At 41.6% G+C, this 26,407-nt stretch overlaps 1 protein-coding gene across 1 annotated transcript in view; it reads right to left on the bottom strand.

Annotated features, from left to right (window-relative positions):
* Positions 1-26,407, bottom strand: part of GALNT9 (polypeptide N-acetylgalactosaminyltransferase 9) — a 796,816-nt gene that overhangs the window by 92,209 nt on the left and 678,200 nt on the right. The window contains exon 8 of the mRNA XM_078667888.1: positions 7,710-7,847. Coding sequence (XP_078524014.1) covers positions 7,710-7,847 — 138 coding nt within the window. The remainder of the gene's footprint in view (positions 1-7,709; positions 7,848-26,407) is intronic.

The raw sequence follows: 26,407 nt of genomic DNA on the forward strand, positions 1-26,407 counted from the left end.
CACTGGTTTAATATGGTTACAAAAGGATTATCTTCACTCTCTTATCATCCTGACTCAGGCATTGCCTGGGTCGAAACTCTTCTGTGAGCATAGTTAGGGCTGAAATAAACCACTAAGGATTGAATGAACTATGGGAAAGTTGCACCCTTGATAAGAAGAACACATTGAAATGAATATTCCAGGCTTCATTCAACATTTCTTTCATGTAGAAAAAGGACATTCAACACATGCTTTATGCAGGAATATAGTCCCAGGAGCTTTTTCAAGGCAACAGTGATGGGGTATGCCGCGGTCCGTCTGGCAAAGAGGTCATACAGGTTTGCAGTCCGAGAAGGCGAAGCATTTTGTACGCCTACCAGCACTTCATAGTTTAAAACTATGGAGGGTAAGAATGATCTCCTCAAGACCTGGCTCTTCGAACAGTAGCGTACCCCACCCCCCCCAGCGCCTTGAGACCCACCGGGTGAGTAGCGCGCTATACAAATGTCCATGATTGATTGATTGATTCCCCTCTGCAGTAAAAAGGACTATCTCTGGTGGTCCCTTGTGTGGATATCTGCTGTAATTGTGACAGAGGGATACCCTACTCATTACAGTTGTCTTAGTCATGGCATCATGAATCCTCCAGAATGTTTTTAGTCCTCAAGGGGGTTGATCTGCCAACCTCTGAGTAGCTATTGAGTGCATCTGTCAGATCACCTGTAATCAAGCTGTGGTCCACAGACTTTTCTAATTTAGGCCAACAAAACCCACTGGTCATGGAACCCACAAGGTACTGGTGCATTTATGAGGGACAATGAGAAGAGTTGGATGTTCCTGGCCTGTGATGTTGATACAAGATCACATGGAGCAGTATCTGAGTAGTAACAGAAAGCACATCATGAAAATAACACTGATGTTTTTTAATCTAATAAGTGCCCCATATCACATGTGGATTTGATGTGTTTCCGTCTATATTTTGTCTTAAATACTGTGACCTGGTGGTGTTATTTTTGCTGCGATTTCATAAAATCAATAAAATTGGTTATCATAAAAAAAGTTAATCGATGAAGATGGTAACAACCAGTGAATGGAAGCGCTTACGTTTCTCTTCGTTTCAGTCAACTCCCAGAATGTGGGACTACCAGAGGCTGCATTGCACATAATTTTTAGAACTTTCCTACACATTTGGAAATCAACGAGAACTTTACATGGAGGTCATCAGACGGATGCTGGTTCAGTGTATACAGGATCAAGAAAGTCCAACGAACAGGACATCGGCTGTGGGAGTGGCAGCTAATTTTGTGCCGGCCATCGAGCAAAACGTACCTCATCTCAAACACTTTGCAGATCTGCTTTCAGGCATAGTACAGGCTGCCAATGAATCTTGTTACCAGAATGATGATCTGGTACTGGAAGCCTTGGTTGAGATTGCAGATACAGTTCCTAAATACTCGCGCCATCGGCATTATGATGGTACTTTCCAACAGCCAGATCCTGTCGGCCTTTCCGGCATGGAAAGGCTGTCGGAAAGTGACTTTGGGGACCCTAGCAGGGCCCCCTCCCCCTCTAGCCCCTCTGCATGTGGACCTGAGGGGCACTTACGGTGCCCATTCACATCGCTGCACTGTGTGGCAGGAACCACAAGGTGCCTCCTACACGGTGCAGTGATGTGTAACAACTTCCATTTTTCAATGGGAGCTTGTGCTGCTGGCGGTTTCGGCCCGCCGCACAAGATCCCATTGAAAAAGGGAAGTCTGCGACAGCACCATGTGTGGCCGCATCCTTTTTGCGGTGCTGGGACCGCCGACTGTAGGTCAGTTGGTTCCACATTTGCAGCGATATCGGTTGGAGGAAACTCCAGCCGACATCGTAATTAGGCCCCTAATGTTTATTGGCGTCTACATTTATGTTATGTTCATTTCATTTAATATAGCACACTACATTTGGGGCCATATGTACGAAAGAATTTAGCATTTCTTCATGGATCGAATCGCAATTTCGATCTGTTGAGAAATGCTAAATTCTCCTTCCTTATGTACAAAGACAGATAGAGAATTGCAAAACACGATTTCTACCCAGTAGAAATCGCATTTTGCGATTCCCTAAATAGGACATCATATATAGGGATCTCCTATTTTTGATTCCCTAATCACATGTACAAAGCATTTCCTAAATGTCAATTGAGCGTTTAGGAAATGCTATTTTTTGAAGTGCCATGTAGCGCACATGCCCTTAGGGCATTTGTGCTTTTTACATGTGCACCACTTTTTTTTTGGGTGCTTCAAAGGTGGTCTTAGCCCATAGGAAGTCTTAGGGGCCCATAAGGATGGCGGGCGGATTGCCCCCGCCAGCCTGGCGGGGGTGATCCGCCCACCATCCTTGCTTTACAGACCCCCCGCCATATTAACATGTCAGCGGCGGACGGAAAGACCGTCCGCTTTCTTTTCCGCCCCAGTCGCCTTGCGACCAGGGCGGAAAAGGGTTGTATATGGTGGCGGTGTCTACCCCCCTTTTGTACAGCCATATTACAATGGGCATTTGTCAATGCCTTTCCGTGGCGGCGAAAGGCAAGCGGAGTACACATGCGGGGCCCCGTTGCGGGACCCATGGACTCCGGGGGGGTGTGGGGTGCACATGGGGGGTACCTATGGTACTCCCCTGCTTTTCAATGCACAACATGACAGGCACCACGCGGTGCCTGTCATGTTGTGCATTGAAAAGCACAATGTGCATTTTTAGCATTGCGGCGGGCGGTGCTTTCTGCACCGCCCGCCGCAATGTTAAAAATGCTGGATGCGCCCACCACTGTGGCGGGCGCTTCCTAATTCCCCCCACGGGACCCCCGCCCTTATGGCGGGCGGTCCCGTTGTCCGATAGGATAGCGGGAGGACAAAGTCCGCCCGTCAACCTAATGTCCCCCCTTAGTGTTGCGTTACCGAATTTACAATTTTCATTAGGCTAATAGGAACGAATAGTTTAGCATTTCCTAAATAGTGATTTCCCAATAGCGATTCTTACACTGTAGAAATCACTATCAGAAAATCTCTATTTTTGTGCATTCTATTTTGCATTACCTAAATAGCAATTTGTTTAATTTACTATTTAGGCAATGCAAAATGGAAATGTCGTATAAACGGCCCTTAGTACCAAGGTCACACACCTAAAGGCTGCTTCGTAAGAGAGATTCTGGGCTATGAACAGTTGACGTTTTCTTTGGATTGTATTAGCATTCATATTTACATAGTTCCAGAGAGCGTCCATTTTACAATTTCCAAGAATTCTTTTTCATAGTGGGGTTTTTACATTCAGGGGCCGATTACAATGTGGCCCGTAAAGGCTCCGACCAACGGTCGGACCCTTCCGGGATGCATTGTAATTGGCCCCTTGGTTTACTTTCCGACCGCCGGATTACAATGCTGACAGTCGGAAACTAAACTGGCTGGTCATTCCGGCTAGCTTCCAACGGGCTCAAGGAGCCCATCAGCCAGTCGGAACCGGCTCGTAATTCCAAAGGGCGGGCCTTTCCATCCTTGGGATTACGATGCACAGCATGGTTTTAATGCCGGCCTATCTGACATGGAAAACATGTCAGAAAGCGTTTTTGGGGGACCCCAGCAAGGCCCCGTGGGGTGCGCAGCCTCTGGTTGGGGGTGAGGGGGCACCTATGGTGCACCCCTGTTGATCCTTGCACCCCGTGCCTGCCAAGGGGTGCAGGGATGAACAACACCTCCTATTTCCCTATGGGAGCATGTATTAAGGCTGGTTTACTGATGTAATGCATGCTCCTATAGGGAAATGTAGGAATGTGACCAAACAGTGTCCGGTCACATCCTAATTAGTGGTCGGCACCGCCATCCAGGGGCCGGTCGGTCTCAGGACTGATACGGTGTCGGGACATCGTAATTTGTCTCTCAGTGTTTTCTGGTAAGCTTTTCCTGCCAGTGACCCACTGAAAATGTAGCCTGTAGCAACTCGCTTTGAAAAGCCTCGACATTTTAGTGTTTAGTAGCCTGCGTTTGAGCTAATAAAGCCGTCAGGTTTTTTGTTTGCAAATGAAAACAAATAGCTTTAAATGGTTTTAATGAACTGGTTTGCAGTGTTACTTGGAACAATTTTATGTATAAAATTTGCTCTTCAAAATGTATGACAGCTGGTTTACTTTTATTTCTTTTTTATTTAACACGTAGACTGTATACAGCTCTTGAAGGATGTCATCCTTTTAATGTTTTATTGTCATTCAAAATAACATACAAATATAATTTTTGGTATTTAAAATTAATAATTTCACAGGTCCATCAAACAAGTACTAAAAACAAAAAGCTGGTATTTGAGGAGAAAAAGAGCGTGTTCTCAAAAATTTGAAAGTTGAATGGCTGTTTTAGGGATGAGATAGTGAAATTGCAAGTTGATGTTTGAAGGAAAATGTGTTCATTTATCAAAAATAAAAAGCTACTACCTGAATACTATAGATATCCTTTTGGAAAATGGCAGCTGATATTAAGCATATGTGTGCTTATTTATCAGAAATTGAAAGGTGGTATCAGAGGAGAAAATGTATGCATTTTCAAAAAAATTAAACAGATAAAAATGAGTATATATACACCAACAATGAAAAACTCGTATTTTAAAACATAATTATGATGTTCTCAGGAAATTAGAAGCTGATACTTGGATCAAAACAGTTTTTTTTCCAACAAATATTAAAACAAATATTTGAGCCATTTTCATGATAAGTGTAAGACTCTCATTGTTGATGGTATTTTCTTTGTGCACGAGATGCTATCTCTTCAATTCTACAAATTCATTATTCATGCTTTTTATGACATCATGAGCACTATTGGGAATTTGAAGTGCAAGTCTGTAAAATTGGTGAAAGCTGGGCAATTTGCCTAATATCTGGACATGTAAGGTCTCTGTAGCATAAACTGTAGTTCTCCCGCCTCAGCCTGTAAGATCTCTCTGGCAGGATGGATAATTCTGTAGCATATGGCTTGTGGGTGAGACATCTGTACAGCCTTCCTTTTTCTCATCCTGTCACTTCATATAAGCAGTATTATTGTATGACTTATAATTAGGGTTCCCGGTTTTTTGGTATTTATTTTTTCTACATTTCCGTCTGTATTTATCCATATTTATTTTTGGCAAATTTTGTCTATATTTATCCATTTCCATTTTGTGTTTTCTGTATAAATGAAGCGGCCCTGGGTATTTTTCCACATTTATTTGACTGATAAATGTAAACTCACCTTTGAATATGTCCAAAAGGTTTCAGCAGTATACAGTGCAATAGTGTTATCTGAAGACACTTGCATTGTAGAATAGCATCAATAACTGTAGATCTGCACTTAATTAAGCTTAATTAGGAAATCTATTGGTTTTTTTTTCATCTCCCCTACCTCTCACTCTGTACACCTAGTGACCTGGCACTCATGATTGACAGTAAAAAAAATAATCTAAAGAAGACATATTTTCCGCATTTTTCTGTATTTAAAAATAAATACAGATAGGAAAAATATAGTTTTCTGTCTGTATTTATCTGTAAAAACGGAAAACCGGGAGCCCTACGTATAATCTACTTGGAAGGATGCATGGACAAATGAAAGAAAATGGAACGTTGAAAGAGGAAGCAGTCGTATAGATTTTGTGAATAGTTTGGGGTCATGTCAAAAACTGTACCCAGATTAGAAGAACCGCCCTTTGAGTTAAAACATTTTTTTTAGGAAAACTGCATTAAATGACTTACAGTTCTTCTCCAGCGAACCATCTCAATTTCTAAGGTGTAACTCTGGCTTGTTCGCACCCAGGTTATTTGGCGCATTGACCAAATGCCCATTTCAATTGTGATTAGGGTTGTAGTGGAACTGGCACCTTTTAGTTGCAAACTACGGCAGGACCCGCACTGCTTTTTTACCAGGGGAGTCCAACTTTGGCCCATGACATCGGGCACAAAGTCAAACTGTTGGGCTATTCTAAAGAGATATATTTGCATGCAAATGGCCCGATGTTCTCCTGCTTGGGTGAAGATATTTTACTTTTTTATTATTTAACAAAAGACTTTCAGGTTATGCCTAGAAACCTACGACAGTGGCATGTTTGCATTGCAGGAATACTCCTGCAGTACTTTGTGATTTGCATAGTCTCATGTGGAAATAGAAACGCAGACATTTTCGTAAAAAATTTGACAGCACCAGTGCACTTGCAAACTTTTTCGTTTTTTTTTCACCACAGTGAAAACATTTTTCATATGTAGGAACCCTTCTTCTTCCATCTCCATCCTGTCAATGGTGGGAGGGGTCATGTCTACTTTACAAACGGAAAGGAATTTACTCCTACCCCTTGACAGGGGTAAGTTGTTTCAAGATATATTTAGGGATGCCCTGAAACGTATAGGACACTGATGCCATTTGATTGCCACCTCTGCAAACCCTCACCGCCTGCTCATAGAGGTGCTGTCCCAGAAACGTATGCGTGAGGAAATCCTCTTACAAATGCAACACCGATTTTTGGGAATAGCAAAATGTGTTGTGTTCATGTGAAAAAAAGTCTCTTTGCTTGTGGAAGTCAACCTTCCGCCCAACTAGGGGGCCCATTATGATCGCGGACGGACTTGAGTCCGACCGCGACCATAGAGGAGGAGGGAACCTCCGCATGGCCTGCAGAGTTCTCTCCTGTCCAATTAGGATGTGACCGCCACCCTGGCGGTCACATCCTCTATTTTTACCATTGCGGCGGGTGAGGCTTCAAACTGCACCCGCCGCAATGGTAAAAATGCATACATTGCATTTGTATGCAGAAAGCGGCAGGCACCGTGCGGTGCCTGCCGATTTCTGCATACAAATGCAGGGGGGTACCATAGGTACCCCCCATTTGCACCCCCCTTCACAACGGGCCCCCGCAGTGAAGTTCCACATGCTTTTCCACGGCGGAAAACCCGCCGCGGAAAAGCATTTTTTAAAGCCCATCCTAATATGGCTTGTGGAGTCTGAGAGACACCGCAACCATATTAGAGCTTTTCCGCCGCGGTTGTAAGCCAACCGCGGCGGAAAAGCTGCAGACGGAAACCAGGATCCCCGAGCCATCCTAATGTGGTGGTGGGTCTTTGGTGGGTCCGCTGCGGTTTTTCCGCATCCTCTGGGCCGGCGGTGGCTTCCACCGGCACAGAGGATGCGGAAAAACCGCAATCGTAATAGGCCCCTAGGTTTGGGAATCAGGCACATGACTCTTAGTAAAAAAACATTTTTATAGCGAGAGATTATTCTGAAAATCTGGCATGGATCTGGCCCCCGTAGAACAACCTTGATATCTTTTGGGATACACCATTATATAAGATAATGGAAAGAAATAGTATGTATTCACATCTCTATGCGAGCGAAGAAAGTCTGTAGCTTAGAAATTAGGTCTTTCTAAATCCATGCCAAGGAACCATCACTTTGCACAGTTGAACCATTACTCACCGTAACCCATTTCTAACACTCAGTGTCTACAGCTAAATGGAATCCTGCCACGTGCACTCAAGCACTCACAGAAGCCCATCTATTCTGAAGCCCTCTCAAAGAGGGTTATTCTTCTCAATGGGAATGTCTGACAGCATTGATTAAAAGCGGTATTGAAACATAGCCATGCGCGAGCTACCAGGCGGTCTCGCATTGAGTTCGCGAGCAGCAATGGCGTAGAGTAGCCGTGTTGCATATTTCAGTGCCGTGGCACTGAGTGTCTGGGCTGCTTACCTCTCCGTAAGTGACCGTGGTGTTGTACACTCTCATTTCCGGATACACATTATCCAAGTACCACTTAAAACTTCGGCATGCCAGGCGTTGGCGAAGGGCAATCCTCTCCGAGACATCGCCAAAGTCTACTCCTGGGTTCTGTAAGAAGGAGAGAAACCCAGAGACATTGAGACATTAAATAATGAAGCAGAGACATTGCATTTATATTATATTACTAATGAACAGTGAGCGTTTGGGCTTTCAGGTTCTAAGGGACAGCGGTGAACTCTACCTGATAGACTGTGTAGAGTGGATTCCAAAAATGCGCAGGATCTTCCGGCTGAGAGCGAGTGCTGTTAACAGCTGTTAATGCCTCGCTGCATGTGGGCAATAAGGCTATTAGTATCTACGCCACCAATACACCCCTACAAGCAGACAAACTTGCAAAATATCCACATCATAATCCTTCAGCATGCTCCAAAACGGGAAACATCCTTTACAACGAAACCGCTACAACGCGGTACCGTTGTGACGCAGTTGTAACAACGAAAGTCGTTACAACGACTTTCACTGGAGGGCGCTCTAGGATAGGGGATAGTTTAATTTACTATCCAACACCTTCCCTACTATCCACGGGGACTGGTGTTGGAATAGTAAATTTAACTATTCACTATCAGCGCCCCCCAACGCAAGTCGTTGTAACAACTTGCGTTGTTAAAACTGCGTCGTAAAGGGACGCGTTGTAACGGTACGCGTTGTACCGTCATACATCCCTCCAAAACTTGTAGCCAAAAACAGTCGTTCACTCGCCAATCTTGCATCATCACTCATCACCAATAATAAGGTTCGGGATTAACCCTATATTTGTTGATGTTTACTTGCACTGTAAAACCTATTGTGCCATCATTTACTGGCTGACCCCTTCCATGGTCAGGATTGTAAGCAATCTGATTGGCCAAGCAAAGGTCAGCATTCCAGATACCACGCTTCCTCCGTAGCACCAGCCATAGTACAGCGCCTAAAGGGATCGTTTACTCGGTTGGACACACCGTTGAACCTAGAAGAGCATAGGCTCTTGCACAATGTCTTCGGAGCCCATCTAAGCAGAGCTCGTTGTACGAGGGGGCAGGTCCTGTTGTATGGCATGGGATACAGTAGGTGTTATTAAAAATATGTGTTCTGCTTCTTTGAAATTTCCAGAGCAGAGCTTACGCTCCAGTGACTCAAAGAATTGGCACATAGTTTCTCGTGAGTCTACAGACGACACAGATTTACTTTAAGAGTGAAGCAGAATCTGGGGGACACCATGAAACTGCAAACTGTCAGAAGGAAATTCAACAGAGGATGCAACAGAGTTGCCTCTGATGGAAAGCCAGAAGACACATCAACATTCTTGGTCTTGGACCCATCAGTTTCGGCGTAAGCTTTGGCAGTTCCTTCTGGCTGCTCATGAAACACAGAGGGCTAGTGAGGTCCTTCTTAGCAGTTCAGTGAGCTTGCAGTAGTTCCTGGCTCCGATGGTTCCAGAGACGACAGCAATGCTTGTTGCAAAGATAGTAATTGAGCTTGCCAAGAATGGCCAGATACATGGGGGCCGATTCACAGAACTAATCTGAGACAAAAACCTAAACTTACTACTTTTGGTAATCACAGAAGGAATTTAGTAGTAGTAAAGTTAGGATTGTGTCTTAAGTTAGTACTTTGTCTTAAGTTAGTACTTTGTCTTAAGTTAGGATTTTGTCTTAAATTAGGATTTTGTCTTAAATTAGGATTTTGTCTTAAAACCAAAACTTAGGTTTAACTTAAGTTTAATTTAAGACAAAATCCTAATTTAAGACAAAATCCTAACTTTACTACAACTGAATGTCTTCTGTGAATACCAAAAGTAGTAAGTTTAGGATTTTGTCTCAGATTAGTTCTGGGAATCGGCCCCTCCATTAGGTAAAACAAAATAACCAGGAATCCATACAACCGACTTTATTTCCAAGAGGTGTCTTCCTCAGCATCTCTTTCCATGTTCAGTTGTAGTGGCATGCTACTTAAAGTCTTGGATAAATAGTAGGTGAGTAGTGAGACTGTAACTTGCTAAGTTCTATCTTGGGCACCAATACTAATTGGGAAAAGGCTTTAAAAGATCACTCAAACAGCCTTTTATTTGAAACTGATGGAGCACAATCCAAGCCTCTTGTTATGCTGAGCTCAGATGGTTTCTAAGGGCTATGTAGTATGTATAACCAGAGCTTATTAAAAGAACACCAAGCCGCAGCACTTCAAAAAGATTTTGCAGCTGAAAATATTGCTACTTCTGAACAGCAGGACTGCTGGCCCTGAAGGAATTCTCACAGATTTCTGCAAGACCTTTGATAAGCCTCTAGTTCTTGTACTTTTTGGGCACATTTGACTCCGGAAACCATTGCAAATTCAAGGGAAAAGCTGCAATTTAGTGCCTGTGAAATTGCTACATTACACTAGATGTATCTGAGCAACAGGCTCACTCTCATATCCTCCAGGCAAAGAATAATCTAGTTCAGGGTTCTCCAAAGTTGGTCCTGGAAGGCCTGATCCATGCCACATTTGTAAGATAACTACATTTATCTAAATGGGAATATGCTAAAAATCTGGCATGGATCCGGCCCTCCAGGACTCACTTTGGAGAACCCTGATCTAGTTGAATAAACTAAGGGGCATATGTACAAGTCCCTTTAGGCACTTCACCTTATTTACAAGGCAGGATTAAGCCTCTTAACGTGGCTCCACGCTACCTTGTAAATAAGGCATCCTTTCACGCTATGTTTAGTATGAAAGGGGTGGGCTGTGGGTGTTGTGCTGGGTGTTACACTGCAACTCCTATTGTTTTTTACTCTGCCCCCTATTTACGAGGGCAGCGTAAATAGGAGGCAGCACCAAAATTAAGGCAAGGAAAAACCTGGTCTTAAGTTGGCAAAATGAGGAGAAATGCTTTTTTTGTTTTTGCTTTTTCCATGTGTAAAAACGCCTTTGATTGTTCATGTGTAGGAATGTGACCCTTCCTTTGTAACTTCCATGTGTGGTGCATTAAGCAGCACATATAGGAGTGACAAAATGGCATTTCAGGATTGTTTATGTGCAGAAAGGGTCATGTTCCAACACATAAACAATTGTTCCCTGCACGCAGACACCCTTGCACTACTGTGCAAGGGTGCCTGCATTGGTGCTATACTGCTAAGTGTAGCGCCAGCGCAGTGGGAAATGCAAGGCTGCACCATATCCATTGAAAATATGGTGCAGCCTTGCATTTCTGAAGTGGTGGATTGAGGCGTTAAGCCATGACGTCTAACACCTCACTCCGCCACTTCCTTGTTCATATGCCTCTACGTTTTACAAAATACAAGTCATTGCCACACAGTTCAAAGAACACCCTGAGCCAGTAAGGAGTAAGGTAAATGTTGGGACAGGGGTATCCCCTCTATCGCTCAGTTATCCATGCACCTCTGTGGCACCTTCTTGTTGATAAAACACAAAATAATCCACCGAGCCTCTGCGGCTGCTCCTAGGAGAGGAATATGAATAGAGATAAGGAAGCAGAACAACTTTTTGAAAACTTAGTCTCAGGCAGATCTATAGGCAATGCCATGAGACCATCTAAACAGACTAGTAAGGTAGGCCTTAGAGCTAAGTTCACTAAACTGGAGTCACTAAAACGAACCGAACTCAATAAATGGTGGGATGCTGCAACTTTGAAGCAGTATTTAAAACTGAATAGAATCCCTCGAGGATTAAGATCGCAAGTCATACCAACATATGAAGATCTAGAACCTGATCTATATATAGCCTGGGAGAAAGAATTAAACTCTAATTCTAGAAACCTTATTGCTATTTTGATTGAAAATGCGGAAAGAAAAATTGCGAAGTTGCTCGTTGAGATCTCTAAAATAGAAGAAGAGATCAAAGAATTAAACCTTCCAGAAGCAACAATAAAAAACTATACCATTTTAGATGAGATATTGAGTGAGCTGCAGAATGAAATTAAACAAAGGAAAGCTAGAAAGCTTAAACGCGACGAAAAAGATTATACATCTGGTCGCATTTATACTTTCGCCAAAAGATTTGACTACTTAGTGAAGAGTGCATCTACTACCAAACGAAAGAGCGGCACCCCATCATCTAGTGAGATGGAACCAGAGTCTAGTAATGTATCAAGTAGTGAGAATGAAGATAATTTAGAACCAACAACTTCCTCCACACCAGAGACAACTTTTTTAGACGAGGTTCACAGACTGAGACGAGGGAACAGGGACCTGGAGAGGAACAGAGATACAAATGTAAAAAAACAAGGAGAGGTGGGAGGGGTGGTAGGAGATCAGGCAGAAAGAGTAGGGATGAGAACAAGATCGTGGAAACCATAATTCAAACTGATGTCAAAGATATTGGAGATATTGAGATTGTTAATCTGTCGTCCATGGAACTATCTGATGATATGATTTGTTTACTTAGCAAAGGTATGGGTTTCTGTCCTATGGCTAACTCTGATTGGTATATGACGAAAATAGACCTGTTCAGATTTGTAAGAAAATTAAAACTCAAGAAGTATTTTGCTAATGTACAAGAAAAACCAAAAGATGTAAGAATAAAACCTTTGAGTAATATCACAATCCAAGAATTGAAAGAGACTCAATTACTACTCTCCATCACTGAGAAAGAAGATGATCCCGTTACTATGATTAAACTGCTGGAGGACTTAGAATTAGATAGGTTTCTCAGTGAGAAGAGTGGACTGAAAGAAAAATCAAAGTGGACACCAACTATTACATCTGGTAGTACTATAGAAGCATTCTATAGAGCTGTTAACTCAGATATTGACAAAGAGATTGATCGTAAGCACTATGTAAAATACAAGGATAATCTAACAAAAGGTGAAAGGTCTGCACTTAAGGAACTTACTTGCAATCCAGAGATAACCATACGCAGAGCCGATAAGGGAGGAAACGTAGTCATACTTAATACTGTTGACTACAAAAGGGGAGTAATGTTACAACTGAATGATGCTAAATACTATGAGAAAATAACTAGTAATCCCTTAGTATCTTTGACAAAGGCAATTAATGATCAGCTTAAAACCTGGTATGATCTAACGTTATTAGATCATGATGAGTACACATACCTGAGGGTCACTGCACCAAGGGCCCCATGTATGTATACTCTACCCAAGATACATAAATGCAGAGACAACCCCCCAGGAAGGCCTATTATTTCAGGGATAGGGGGCCCTACAGAACGGCTATCCCAATATGTGGATACATTTTTACAAATGTATGTCCGCAATTTACCATCCTTTATTGAGGATACCAAGCATGTATTGAATCTACTACAAGACCTGGTGTGGGATGAAAGGATGATTCTAGTGACACTAGATGTAGTGTCTCTGTACTCGAATATAGACCATGATCTGGGAATAAAAGCTCTAGACTATTTTTTAAGTAGAAGACCAGCAGAACTATACGATCATACACAGATGGTCCTTAAAATGACAGAGATTGTATTACACAATAATGTTTTTTTATTTGATGGACAATGGTTCAGACAACGTCTTGGTACTGCGATGGGTTCCAGATTCGCTCCTTCCTTTGCGAACCTCTTCATGGGGAGGTTCGAGGCGGAGAGAATCTGGGGCCCATCTGGTGAAAAATGGATACAGTACATCCATTACTGGGGGAGGTATATAGACGATTGTCTGTTAATATGGACAGGCTCTGAAAATAAATTGAAAGAATTCTTTGAGTATATTAATGACAACGGTTTGAATCTTGAATTTACAACTAACTATAGTGTTAATAATATAACATTTTTAGATATAGAGCTGTTCACAAGTAATGGAAAATTATGCAGTCGTATGTTCAGGAAGCCAACTAGCTGCAATGCTGTACTGCATGCCAAAAGCTGCCACCCCAATAGTCAAAAGAATGCTATCCCTTACGGGGAGATGGTAAGAGCAAGGCGAAATTGTACAAATGAAACTGATTTTGAGGATAATCTGGTTGACCTCTCTAATAGATTTTTGAAACGAGGTTATCCGAATAAAGTTATAACAAAATCTATCGAGAGGGCTAGGAAACTGACAAGGAATAAAACACTTGGTATAAAAACCAGTACTGAAACCCCGAAACAAACTAGAGTAAGAATGATTACAAATTACAGCTCTGAGAGTGCACACCTGTTTAGTATACTGAAGAGACACTGGCACTTATTGAGCCTGGATAAAGATCTTCTCCAATATGTAGGAGAGACGCCAGGAGTAACATTTAGAAAAGGACGTACAATCTCTAATTATGTAAGTCCGAGCTACCCTATAAGTACATCAGAACCTGACTGGCTGACTACCAGCAGAAAAGGATTTCACAAATGTGGAAAATGTAGCTCTTGTAGATGGGCCATGAAGAAAGTTAAGTCATTTAACTATAATGATACTGGTGAATATATCATTGATCACTTTATTAACTGTGATACAACATTTGTTGTATATGTAATTGCGTGCACCTGCAAAAAGATTTATGTGGGTAGCACGATTAGAAAACTGAAGGAAAGAATGGTGGAGCATTTCAGGGCACTAAAAACAGGAGATACACGTTACCCGGTAGCTTCGCATATGGTTAGAAACCATGGTGATAAAGAGAAACATACATTTAGCTACCATGGTATTGATCATGTTAAAAGAGACCCTAGAGGTGGCAACAGAACGATTCAACTACGACGCAGAGAAGTTATGTGGCTAATGAAACTTAAAGCGGTAGAACTCGGCCTAAATATAGATAATGAATTTGAATATTATTTAGGCCAAGATTGAAGTATACCCCTTTATGTATGTTGAAACCGTGCATTACTAAGATTGTATTTTAACTATGCAATATTATTCCCTATTCATACTGCCTGAACCTATCTTCCTAACTACGGTGTTCTATGATAACTAGAACCTATGAATTCTAGACTACAATGTTATTTCTCATTTTTTACCTGAATCTATCTGCATTTTTACTGTAATCTATGTAATTTAGAACTCAGAACACACGATCATGTCACGAACTGCAATCCCATGATGGTAGAGGTACACGAGATAAGAATGAGGTAAAGGGGTAATTGTCACGATATAAATAGCTCAATCTGGTCTCGATATATCCCTGAGTAAAAAATATATATACATCAAAGAATAGTGAATGTAGAGTTTAAAATAAATTATGATAGTAGGATGACTGTTGATAATGATCAACTATGATGTGTTTATACACCAAAATTAAAGTCCCTTGGCAATTTTCAGTGATTTAGTAGACTATATACTAGATTTAGACTGTGCTTGTACCTTAATCCCCGTTTTAATAATAATAACAGCTATATAATCGGTTGTGCTCGCTAATGAGATATTAGCTCACAAATATATAGAGGTATAAGCTGCCCTATAAAATTAGAAGTATAATAATATGGACATCTTTGCAAACTATAGAAACGAGATCCAAGAGTAACTGAGACTAGGCAAAGATGGCGCCTGCAATCGGCTCGCAAAAACATGACTATTCGTAAACTTTCTGGACATAATAATATGTCTAGCTTACATTACGCTAAATAAATAACTTCGATTTGATAAAAAGAAATGTAAAGAACTTTATAATATAAGATATAATAACGAAAATGACTAGGCAAAGATGGCGCCTGTACTTGATCTGTACTTGTACCTATAAAAGGCCACTACAAGATGGCGCTCGCGTAGCACGCGAGAAAATACGGAGATGACAGAAGTAGTTACGGTGAGTACTATGGGCAGCTTGTCGATTAATGTTTAAAGCATTAATAATCAGGGATACTAAGCCAGACTGAATTTATTTTGTAGAAGTAGAGACTGGGATAATCGATTACAAGAACGAGGATGAGGATGCTGATAACGTAGCGGCATACTTACAGCTTTACGGTATGGGCTGTATTACTAATCTCATCATATATACATTCTGTTGTAGATATTAATTGATTGCTACTGAGAATCGTGATAAAAATAATTTAGTATGATAGCGCATTAATAACTATACCCCTTTACCGCTATTGACCAAAGTACTACATAGGGGTACTTTACTGTTTAATAAAGAAGTATTGTACTGTGCAAACTATATAAATTTAAAGGATACTTATACTGTTGTTATAAATTACTATTGTAGCAGATTGAATACTGAAAAGGAAAAGGGAAACCTATATGCTACAGATTTACTACTTCCAAATACGAGGAGAACTTAATGAGGTGAGCCATTGACCTAATTACTAAATAGGGGCTCCCTACTGTTTAATAATGAGAGATTGTGTACTGTGCAAACAATAACAACTAAATGGTTACTTATACTGTCATCATTAATTACTATTGTAGCAGAACGAATACTGAAAAGGGAAAAGGGAAACCTACATATATTTATGATATCGTGCTACAGAATTACTACTTCTGAATACGAGGTGAGCTTAATGAGGTGAGCTTTAGGAACCATGGTGACAATCATTAGGTCACAAGATGATACTAAAGACATGGGATGTGGCTCGTGACAGGAAAAATGTTGTTTATATGTTGTTACAGCCTTAACGCTAGACCGAACTGGTGGATAGATCTCTCATTGATAATTCGGATCTGAACTGGTATGTTTAATAACGATAACACATCATAAGTTTGTTTTTATAAAATTCTTAAGGATTTTTTTTACTGGTCATCCTTAGTTTATACTGACTTTTTCTACTTTTGCACTTGGTGACTTTTTGTTTTATGCTTGGCATTAGGGTCTATATGAGATGTCTTTCCTATACTATACACTAACTCGGTGGTTTTCTCTTTAAAATGAGAACAACCTATTTCTGTATATGAAAATGATCATACCTAAGTTGTAAATATTGTAATCTTACAGCCCTGAAGAAGTCTCTTGTCCGAGACGGACTAAGACGAAACACGTGTAGGCTGTCTGCTGAAATTTAATTTGGATGAAGAAGAGCTTTTGAATAAAGAAAAGACTGAAGAAGGAAAATACTTTCTGTGGACTGAATTTGATTTTAGAGTGCTCGGTGGATTATTTTGTGACTTGTCGGATCACTTTGTGGTTTTGTTTGGAGTCAAGGCAACAGGCTCACATCTACCTGGAGCACCGAACTTACTTTGTTTGTCAAAAACTGTCCTTAATTTGCTGTGCGCTCCAAGAAGTTGTCAATTGTTTACCTTCTTGTTGATGTTTCACCTCAGCACCCACAAGATTCCCCCTGCTTGTATGCTGCAGCTTATGGGTTGGATTGTGACGTAGAGCAGGGCTCTGTGGCAGTCACATCTGGCATGACTCACGGGTATCGAGTGGGGAGGTCACGCGGGGGTGAAAAGTTTCATTTAATATTTAAAAAAATATATATTTAAACTTAGCATTTTGCCAGCTGGGTCCTGCAGCTTCCTCTGCTCTCCTGCTCTCCAGGTACAGGAAGCAGAAGCAGGCAGCCAGGCTCCCTCCCTCCCCTAAGCCAATCACAACGCTGCAAGCAGCATTGTGATTGGTCGGGAAGCCGCCCAGCCAGGGGCTTATGGGGAGGCCATTTTCTCCATGTAGGCTGCATTAGAGCCTGCATTGAGAAGGGCAGAGGGTGCATGACTGGTTTGGGACACCCTAGGGGGCCGACCAAACAGTCTTTGCGCATTCTGGAGTGGACAGGCACACCACTCCTCCCCTGCTCTCAGAGCAGAACCAAACATAAAATGGTAATAACTGAAAGTTATTACCATTTATGTTGCTGCTTCGAGAAAGCAGTTGGGCAACGCTCCTCCGCCCTAGTGGAGGAGCCCCCCTTCTCTGTGGTCTGGAAGGGCACACCAAGTTAACTCCTCTTTTGTTGAGAGTGACTACTGTCCACTGACCAGGGTGAGAAATGAATGCAGTGGTCAGCCATTGATTACAGACGTAGGAACATGCCTTTTCTCCTATAAGCCACATGGATAGAATACAACATTGTCCTCTCTGTCATAAAAGGTTCCTTCAAGCTCTTTTACAAGGGCCATTCACTTTATGTGAGGGATGGGCACAGCATTGTATGCATGCTCTGTGACTGTGTGGCAGGATGAGCATTGGGTGGGTGGCTGAGTGTGACTGCAAGATCAAAGGAGGGTGCTTGGATCTCCAATGTTCACCAAATAGAAGATAGACAGAGCCTGCCAGACAGACATATTAATTGTAGGTAGCCATTAGAACATTCCTGAGAGCCCTCTGAAATGGACCAGGCTCTTGTGAAAGGAAGTAGGGAGATGGAAGATCATTTGAAAGGCACGTAGAGCCATTGCTCACTTCCTACTCCACTCTTCTCCAAAGATGTGCATCGTCTCTGTGCTTTAGCCAGATGAGTGAAACTGCTCCATTTGTGCCACTTGTCCCACTAGCACTTGTCAGGTAACACCAAGATCTCCCCAGCTAAATCTGCTAAACAAAGGCAAGTAGTGGAGTAGACAGGGCGAAGGACAATCCACTCCGCTGTAACCAGAAGTAGCCTAGAACAGAGAGGGGCTTTAGGGTCCATCTTTTAGGGAGAACAGCCATTACAATGCGGGGATTACCCCGCACTACCATTACAACACGGGAATTACAACGAAAGTCGTTACAACGACTTTCACTGGAGGGCGCTGTTGGATAGGGAATAGTTTAATTTTCTATCCAACACCTTCCATACTGTCAATGTGGGCTGGAGTTGGAATAGAAAATTAAACTATTCCACTATCCAGCGCCCTCCAGCGAAAGTCGTTGCAACGACTTTCATTGCAATCCCGCGTTGTAATGGCATGCGGGGTAAAAGCCCGCGTTGTAATGACATACAACCATCTTTTAGTGTGCTATCCCAGTTTTAATACAGGATGGAATCCCAGATCAGTGCTGCAGAGATGTCTCACTGGTCAGTGCCACGAGGTCTTCAGCATTGGAGTGGGAGTAATTACTGAGTTCCTCGGTTGGTGTGTTAGGCAGCTTTCCACATTCAGAAGGACAGATATAAATCTCATGCCACAGTCCTGATTAAAAAACTAGGGAGAAAGGTTGATGGAAGCAGATATTATTGAGGACACTTGGCCCAGAATTGAGGTTTCTTGTAGCAAAGAATAAATTGCAGCTCTCGTAAATGCATTGCTCCAGCTATGTAACACAACAACATGGCAGAGTTCCTGTGGTGACCTTGGATCACCCCCCTTTTTACCTGAGAATCTTCCCACTTAAACCTGACTTGGACCCTGACTTGTTAGTACGAGCTCGTCGACCCTCTGGGCGGCAGGTTATTGGGTCTGCAAGACCTCCGCAGAGGCCACATACCAAAGATTGTACCATCTGGAATCGTAGGGAGTAAAACCACCCAAGCCAACATTTAGTAAGAACCTCCAAGGGTTGCACTAACTTCCTACCTCCAGCGCAGGCCACCTCGCACAACCCTAGCTGAAACCTGCGCGTGCATCTGGCATGGGGGCCTGGTATGAAAGGATGAGGCACTGAACCAAGGTCCAAACAGTTGATGAGAACTATCTTGTCAGGGATAGTTCTAACAGTATGGAGTACCATGGCAGGTGAGAAGCATGTCCATAAATGGAGAATGATTCATGGACAACTGATGCGGTGGTTGGCCGTGCGGCCTATTTAACAAGAACAAAGAGGCCGTGAGAGGCAGAACCTGGTCACCAAAGTTGGGAGATTCCAGAAGACCATTGAGAGCCACAGCTTTTGTTAGCCACAGACTTTGGTTGCCGCTGGATATTGAGAAGATTCCTCATTCCAGTTATTGGTGTCGTTTTCTATTCTACCTAGAATAAAGCACTTTCTCTTTTTCAGGATAAAGCACTGATTTGGACATTGATTTATTGTGCTGTATTTCCATTAGGCTGAGCCCTAAGTGTCTAACACCACACCACCTCCTTGAGTAGGACTTGTGTCCCTCTCCCTTGCTATCCTATGGATCCAGTGCTAATGGGGTGTAGTTGGGGCTCAGATCTGAGTCTATTAGTATTGCAGCCCATGGACATTGGACATAAAAAGCCACAATGCCCATAGCTGGTGCATAATGACCCCTGCGTTCCCTGGGACTCCTGAATCACTTCTGACAGTAATCAAAGCCTACTGCTACCAATCCTTATCTGAAAATGTACCACTAACAAGGTTTATTGTAGGCATAGGGGCATACATTCCCAACCTTTTCAAAGGGACTATTAGCAGGAAGAATGCATACACAGATATATATATGTGTGTTGAGGACCCACTTCCTGTCCCCTGGAAACGCTAGGCACACCCAGAAGTTGATATTTTGCAACACAAACCTATTTATTATGAACAATTAGCTCATAAAACGTGTGCACTAGAATTATGGTAATATCATAATAATCTCAAAACAAATGAAGCTTAAAAATACCAAAAGCATTTTATTTCATACACTCTACTTCCTCTAATAGATTAGTCTAGTTCTTACCTGACTCCTATAAATATTTAAGTATATATTGCTATCTCATAAATTTTATTTTATGACAGCAGTTAGTAATCTCTGGAATATATGTGTGCCAAGTCATGTTTCCATCCTTGCGTACCTTAGAGAGCTGTTGGCCTTCAGTCGGGTAACAGCTCCCTGGCAAATACCCTCTCAGCAATCAAAATCTGATTGTCAGCCTTGCTGAATCTTCACGTCCCTCTTTCTATCTTTCTTTCTATCTATCTATCTATCTATCTATCTATCTATCTATCTATCTATCTATCTATCTATCTATCTATCTATCTATCTATCTATCTATCTATCTATCTATCTATCTATCTATCTATCTATCTCTCTCTCTCGCTCTCTCTCTCTCTCTCTCTCTCTCTCTCTCTCTCTCTCTCTCTCTCTCTCTCTCTCTCTCTCTCTCTCTCTCGCTCTCTCTCTCTCTCTCTCTCTCTCTCTCTCTCTATACTACTATTTTAAGCAAGAACTTTGGACCTTTGTGGCGGGTAAACTCGGGAACCACAGGGCCAATCCACACTCCCGATACATCATTGTAATCGTCAGGGTGTGCAGATGGACATAGGCTATATAAATAAAAAAAATGTACGTTATTTAAAACATTGACGATAAAAAAAGTAGTCTCTTGCAAGTAGCGCCGGCCACGACCTGCGTGGTGACATCAGGAGCGCGGGGAGGAGCGGCGTGCAGGAGCGGAAGAGGAGCGGCGGACATCAGCACGGGGAGGAGCAGCGGACAGGCTGGAAGGAGAGGTGAGGAGCGGCGGACAGGCGGGGAGGAGCGGTGAGGAGCGGTGGACAGGCGGTGAGGAGCAGCGAGGAGCCTGCGGGGAGCAGAGGTGAGCGGCGGATGAGGTAGGTTATTTATTTATTTATTAAGGAGCGGGGAGCTGCGGATGAGAACATGAGAACATTACAAGTGAGCAAAAAACAAAAGCAAACGTTACATTAAATGAAGCAAGCGGATGAGGTAGGTTATTTATTTATTTATTAAGGAGCGGGGAGCGGCGGATGAGAACATGAGAACATTACAAGTGAGCAAAAAAACAAAAGCAAACGTTACATTAAATGAAGCAAAAGCAAAAATGACAATTGTGAGCCCAAAAAATACAAGAGCTAGGAAACGGTGCATTACAAAAGTAACAATCGTGTGCGTAGCAAACGGTGCATTACAGGAGGAAAAATTGACGTGTGCAGGTTACAAAAGCATACAAAGTAAACATAGAGGTATAATACTGCAATATATGGAGGAAGGCTCCGGGGGACCCACGGACAACGTCGGGGCGGCGGGGGGCCTGAAGCCTAATTGCTCCCGGACAACGTCGGGACGGGCTGCTAGTATATATATATATATATATATATATATATATATATATATATATATATATATATATATATTCCACTCGAAAACTGGATACTGGATACAACAGATCAACGAGCCCACACGATAAGGTATAGTTGGTTTATTTTTAATTGGACAAAAGAGGATGCGTATCGACCACGTCTGTGCTCTTGGTATATATATGTATATAGAGATATAAATATATAGATATATATCTAACTATATATATATATATATATATATATATATATTCCACACACTCCTGGTCACGTTTCCTTTTGTGAAAAACCAGAGTCGGAGCCCAAATGTGTCACGATGCTGTCAGTTTATTAGCAGAGCAAACCCAACGCGTTTCGAGATCCACCGATCTCTTGCTCACGGGTGGGGCTATGCAGGTACTGACAGTCATTTAAAGGAACATAGTGTTTACAAATTGTGCACGTGTGTATAAACATAAAGAAAATACCATTATACGCTAAGTCTGTCCATTGTGAACATTGTTTCATGTAAACAATTGTAACAATTCCAAACGTGATTGGGAATTAATAAGAAGCCACATTATCTGACTTGATGCTCAAAATTATACAAACAATCTTGTATTTAATACACAGACGAATTATTTGTACTGTCTGTTTAACCTGCGCCCTTACGCCAACCATGTTATGCAATACTGTGTTAATTCACACAATTCCCAGAAACATTGTTCATGTGTTATATTGCCCCAGTGGGCAAAGGTCCATCAAATTAATCAGAATTGACTTCCAATAATGCCCATGTGGGCGGTGGTATCTCCCATATCCTGTAGTGGAAAAAAGAAAACAAGACTGTAGCTATACTTATGGATATTTACATTTTTTGATCAGTGCAAAACATCTGTATTGTTAAAATCTATTAAAATTAAACTTCAGATACCAAAAAAGCAGCAGCATATTCTACATCGCAGAAAAAACCATACTTTATGTTTGGAGGTGAATGGCTAACTCTTCACCCAAATTGTGTCCTGTGGGCTGCAAGGTATTGTACATTATAATGTACCTTGATTCGAGTTTCCGTAACTCTAGCCACCTGTTACCTCCCCTCTCATTAAGCTCAACGCTGTCCAAAACACAAAATTTCATCAGGTTAGGATTTTTGTTATGTACCAGCGCAAAATGCCTCGCTACAGGATATTGCTGATTCTCGTTTCTTATTGCTCTCTGGTGCTCCAAAATTCTTAATTTTGCTTGTTTCGTTGTGCAGCCTATATAAAATTTCTTACAAGGACACTCAAGAGCGTAAACCACATACTGCGTTGTACAACTAAGATGCTTAGTAATTTTGTGAGCACCTCTGTCTTTAGACAGTTCAATTGATTTCCGAGTACAACTATATTTACAGGCTTTACATCTGAAACATGGAAAAAAACCTTGAATTGAATTGGCCTTTCCACTCTCTTTTATCAGTGTACTGCTCAAAGTGTCCTTAAGAGATTTCGCTTTCCTGTAAGTCAGTGAGGGAATTTCATGGATTACCTCTTTGACATCATTGTCCAATTTCAGTGTCTCCCAATATTTAGTTAGGCATTTACGCAGTTTCCATGATTGGCTGTTATAGGTAGTAATGAAACGTACCTTATCATCTTCCTTACGCTCCTTGGGGATTAATAGATCTCCCCTGTCCATTGCATTGACCTTTGTTAGTGCCTGCTGTGTTATTTTTTCACTGTACCCCCTCTCAGTGAATCGCTGCATCATAAGTTTGCTTTCTTCAAGAAAACCCTCTGCAGAGCTGCAATTTCTCTTGGCCCTTATTAGTTCACCCAAGGGAATACTGCGTATCAGGCTTTGGGGATGACTGCTCCCTGCATGTAGCAGGCTATTTCCAGCCGTCAATTTACGAAACAAGGTGCTTGTTAGATTACCACCCTCGACTGCAAGTTTGATGTCCAAGAATTCCAATTGATCTTTACTGATTACACTCGTGAATTTTAGATTAAGAGAGTTGTCATTCAAAATAGCTTCAAATTCTTGTATTTGGTCAAAGGTACCTTCCCAAACACAGAAAATGTCATCTATGTACCTTTTCCAGAGGATGACGTGGGCACTATAGTGGGCGATCTTCTTCAGTGTAGTGTGGGAGTGTATGAATAATAACTATTTCATTTTCAACAAAGCCATGTTTAAACAAATCCGGGGGGTGGCGATGGGCACTTGTTTTTCCCCCAGCCTGGCCTGTTTATATCTAGGCTGGTGGGAGGAACTAGTGGTGAAGAAGATCGCCCACTATAGTGCCCACGTCATCCTCTGGAAAAGGTACATAGATGACATTTTCTGTGTTTGGGATGGTACCTTTGACCAAATACAAGAATTTGAAGCTATTTTGAATGACAACTCTCTTAATCTAAAATTCACGAGTGTAATCAGTAAAGATCAATTGGAATTCTTGGACATCAAACTTGCAGTCGAGGGTGGTAATCTAACAAGCACCTTGTTTCGTAAATTGACGGCTGGAAATAGCCTGCTACATGCAGGGAGCAGTCATCCCCAAAGCCTGATACGCAGTATTCCCTTGGGTGAACTAATAAGGGCCAAGAGAAATTGCAGCTCTGCAGAGGGTTTTCTTGAAGAAAGCAAACTTATGATGCAGCGATTCACTGAGAGGGGGTACAGTGAAAAAATAACACAGCAGGCACTAACAAAGGTCAATGCAATGGACAGGGGAGATCTATTAATCCCCAAGGAGCGTAAGGAAGATGATAAGGTACGTTTCATTACTACCTATAACAGCCAATCATGGAAACTGCGTAAATGCCTAACTAAATATTGGGAGACACTGAAATTGGACAATGATGTCAAAGAGGTAATCCATGAAATTCCCTCACTGACTTACAGGAAAGCGAAATCTCTTAAGGACACTTTGAGCAGTACACTGATAAAAGAGAGTGGAGAGGCCAATTCAATTCAAGGTTTTTTTCCATGTTTCAGATGTAAAGCCTGTAAATATAGTTGTACTCGGAAATCAATTGAACTGTCTAAAGACAGAGGTGCTCACAAAATTACTAAGCATCTTAGTTGTACAACGCAGTATGTGGTTTACGCTCTTGAGTGTCCTTGTAAGAAATTTTATATAGGCTGCACAACGAAACAAGCAAAATTAAGAATTTTGGAGCACCAGAGAGCAATAAGAAACGAGAATCAGCAATATCCTGTAGCGAGGCATTTTGCGCTGGTACATAACAAAAATCCTAACCTGATGAAATTTTGTGTTTTGGACAGCGTTGAGCTTAATGAGAGGGGAGGTAACAGGTGGCTAGAGTTACGGAAACTCGAATCAAGGTACATTATAATGTACAATACCTTGCAGCCCACAGGACACAATTTGGGTGAAGAGTTAGCCATTCACCTCCAAACATAAAGTATGGTTTTTTCTGCGATGTAGAATATGCTGCTGCTTTTTTGGTATCTGAAGTTTAATTTTAATAGATTTTAACAATACAGATGTTTTGCACTGATCAAAAAATGTAAATATCCATAAGTATAGCTACAGTCTTGTTTTCTTTTTTCCACTACAGGATATGGGAGATACCACCGCCCACATGGGCATTATTGGAAGTCAATTCTGATTAATTTGATGGACCTTTGCCCACTGGGGCAATATAACACATGAACAATGTTTCTGGGAATTGTGTGAATTAACACAGTATTGCATAACATGGTTGGCGTAAGGGCGCAGGTTAAACAGACAGTACAAATAATTCGTCTGTGTATTAAATACAAGATTGTTTGTATAATTTTGAGCATCAAGTCAGATAATGTGGCTTCTTATTAATTCCCAATCACGTTTGGAATTGTTACAATTGTTTACATGAAACAATGTTCACAATGGACAGACTTAGCGTATAATGGTATTTTCTTTATGTTTATACACACGTGCACAATTTGTAAACACTATGTTCCTTTAAATGACTGTCAGTACCTGCATAGCCCCACCCGTGAGCAAGAGATCGGTGGATCTCGAAACGCGTTGGGTTTGCTCTGCTAATAAACTGACAGCATCGTGACACATTTGGGCTCCGACTCTGGTTTTTCACAAAAGGAAACGTGACCAGGAGTGTGTGGAATATGAGGGGCTGGCGTACCCCGTCGTGAGCCCGCCGTTAAAAGAGGCTTAAGCACGCTAAACCTGTGTGTGCAATATATATATATATATATATATATATATATCTATATATATATTTATATATAGCTATCTATCTTACTATCTATATATATCTATCTATTTCATAGATCTATATCTATATCTATATGTATATATAAAATATATATATATATATATATAGATGTATAAAGATACATATGTTTACTTACAGGGAAATTTTAAGAATACGGCGCATATGTAGTAATGAGGTGGATGCAGATAACATGCAAGAGGAAAGCCGTAACCGCTTTTTAGCTAGAGGCTATAAGAGCAAAATTATTGAGACAGCCAGAGCAAAATCTCAATAAAGGGCAAGATCAGACCTGTTACAACCTAAGAAAAGTCTGATGTTAACAGTAATAAATTGGAACCTATCAGACTTATATTGGGGTTTTCAAAACAAGAGAAACAATTACGGAGTGTCATTAAACGTAATTGGCCAATCATACGGGATGATCCCGTTATAAATAAACTAATGCCGAACAATCCTTCTGTTCCCTTCAGAAAAACTACTAGTTTAGGTAACACATTGGTAAAAAGCAGCCCGGAGGACCAAAGTAAAAGTACTTGGCTGACAGAAAGAAAAGGGTTTTTCAAATGTGCAACATGCAAAGCATGCGAGCATGGAGTAAATACTAGCACTTATCGCACTGCATTTGATGACAAAGTACATAACATTAATCAGCACCTCCCATGCAAGACAGAATATTCGATATATGTGT

The sequence above is a fragment of the Lissotriton helveticus genome, chromosome 11, assembly GCF_964261635.1.
Source record: "Lissotriton helveticus chromosome 11, aLisHel1.1, whole genome shotgun sequence".
NCBI lineage: Eukaryota > Metazoa > Chordata > Amphibia > Caudata > Salamandridae > Lissotriton > Lissotriton helveticus.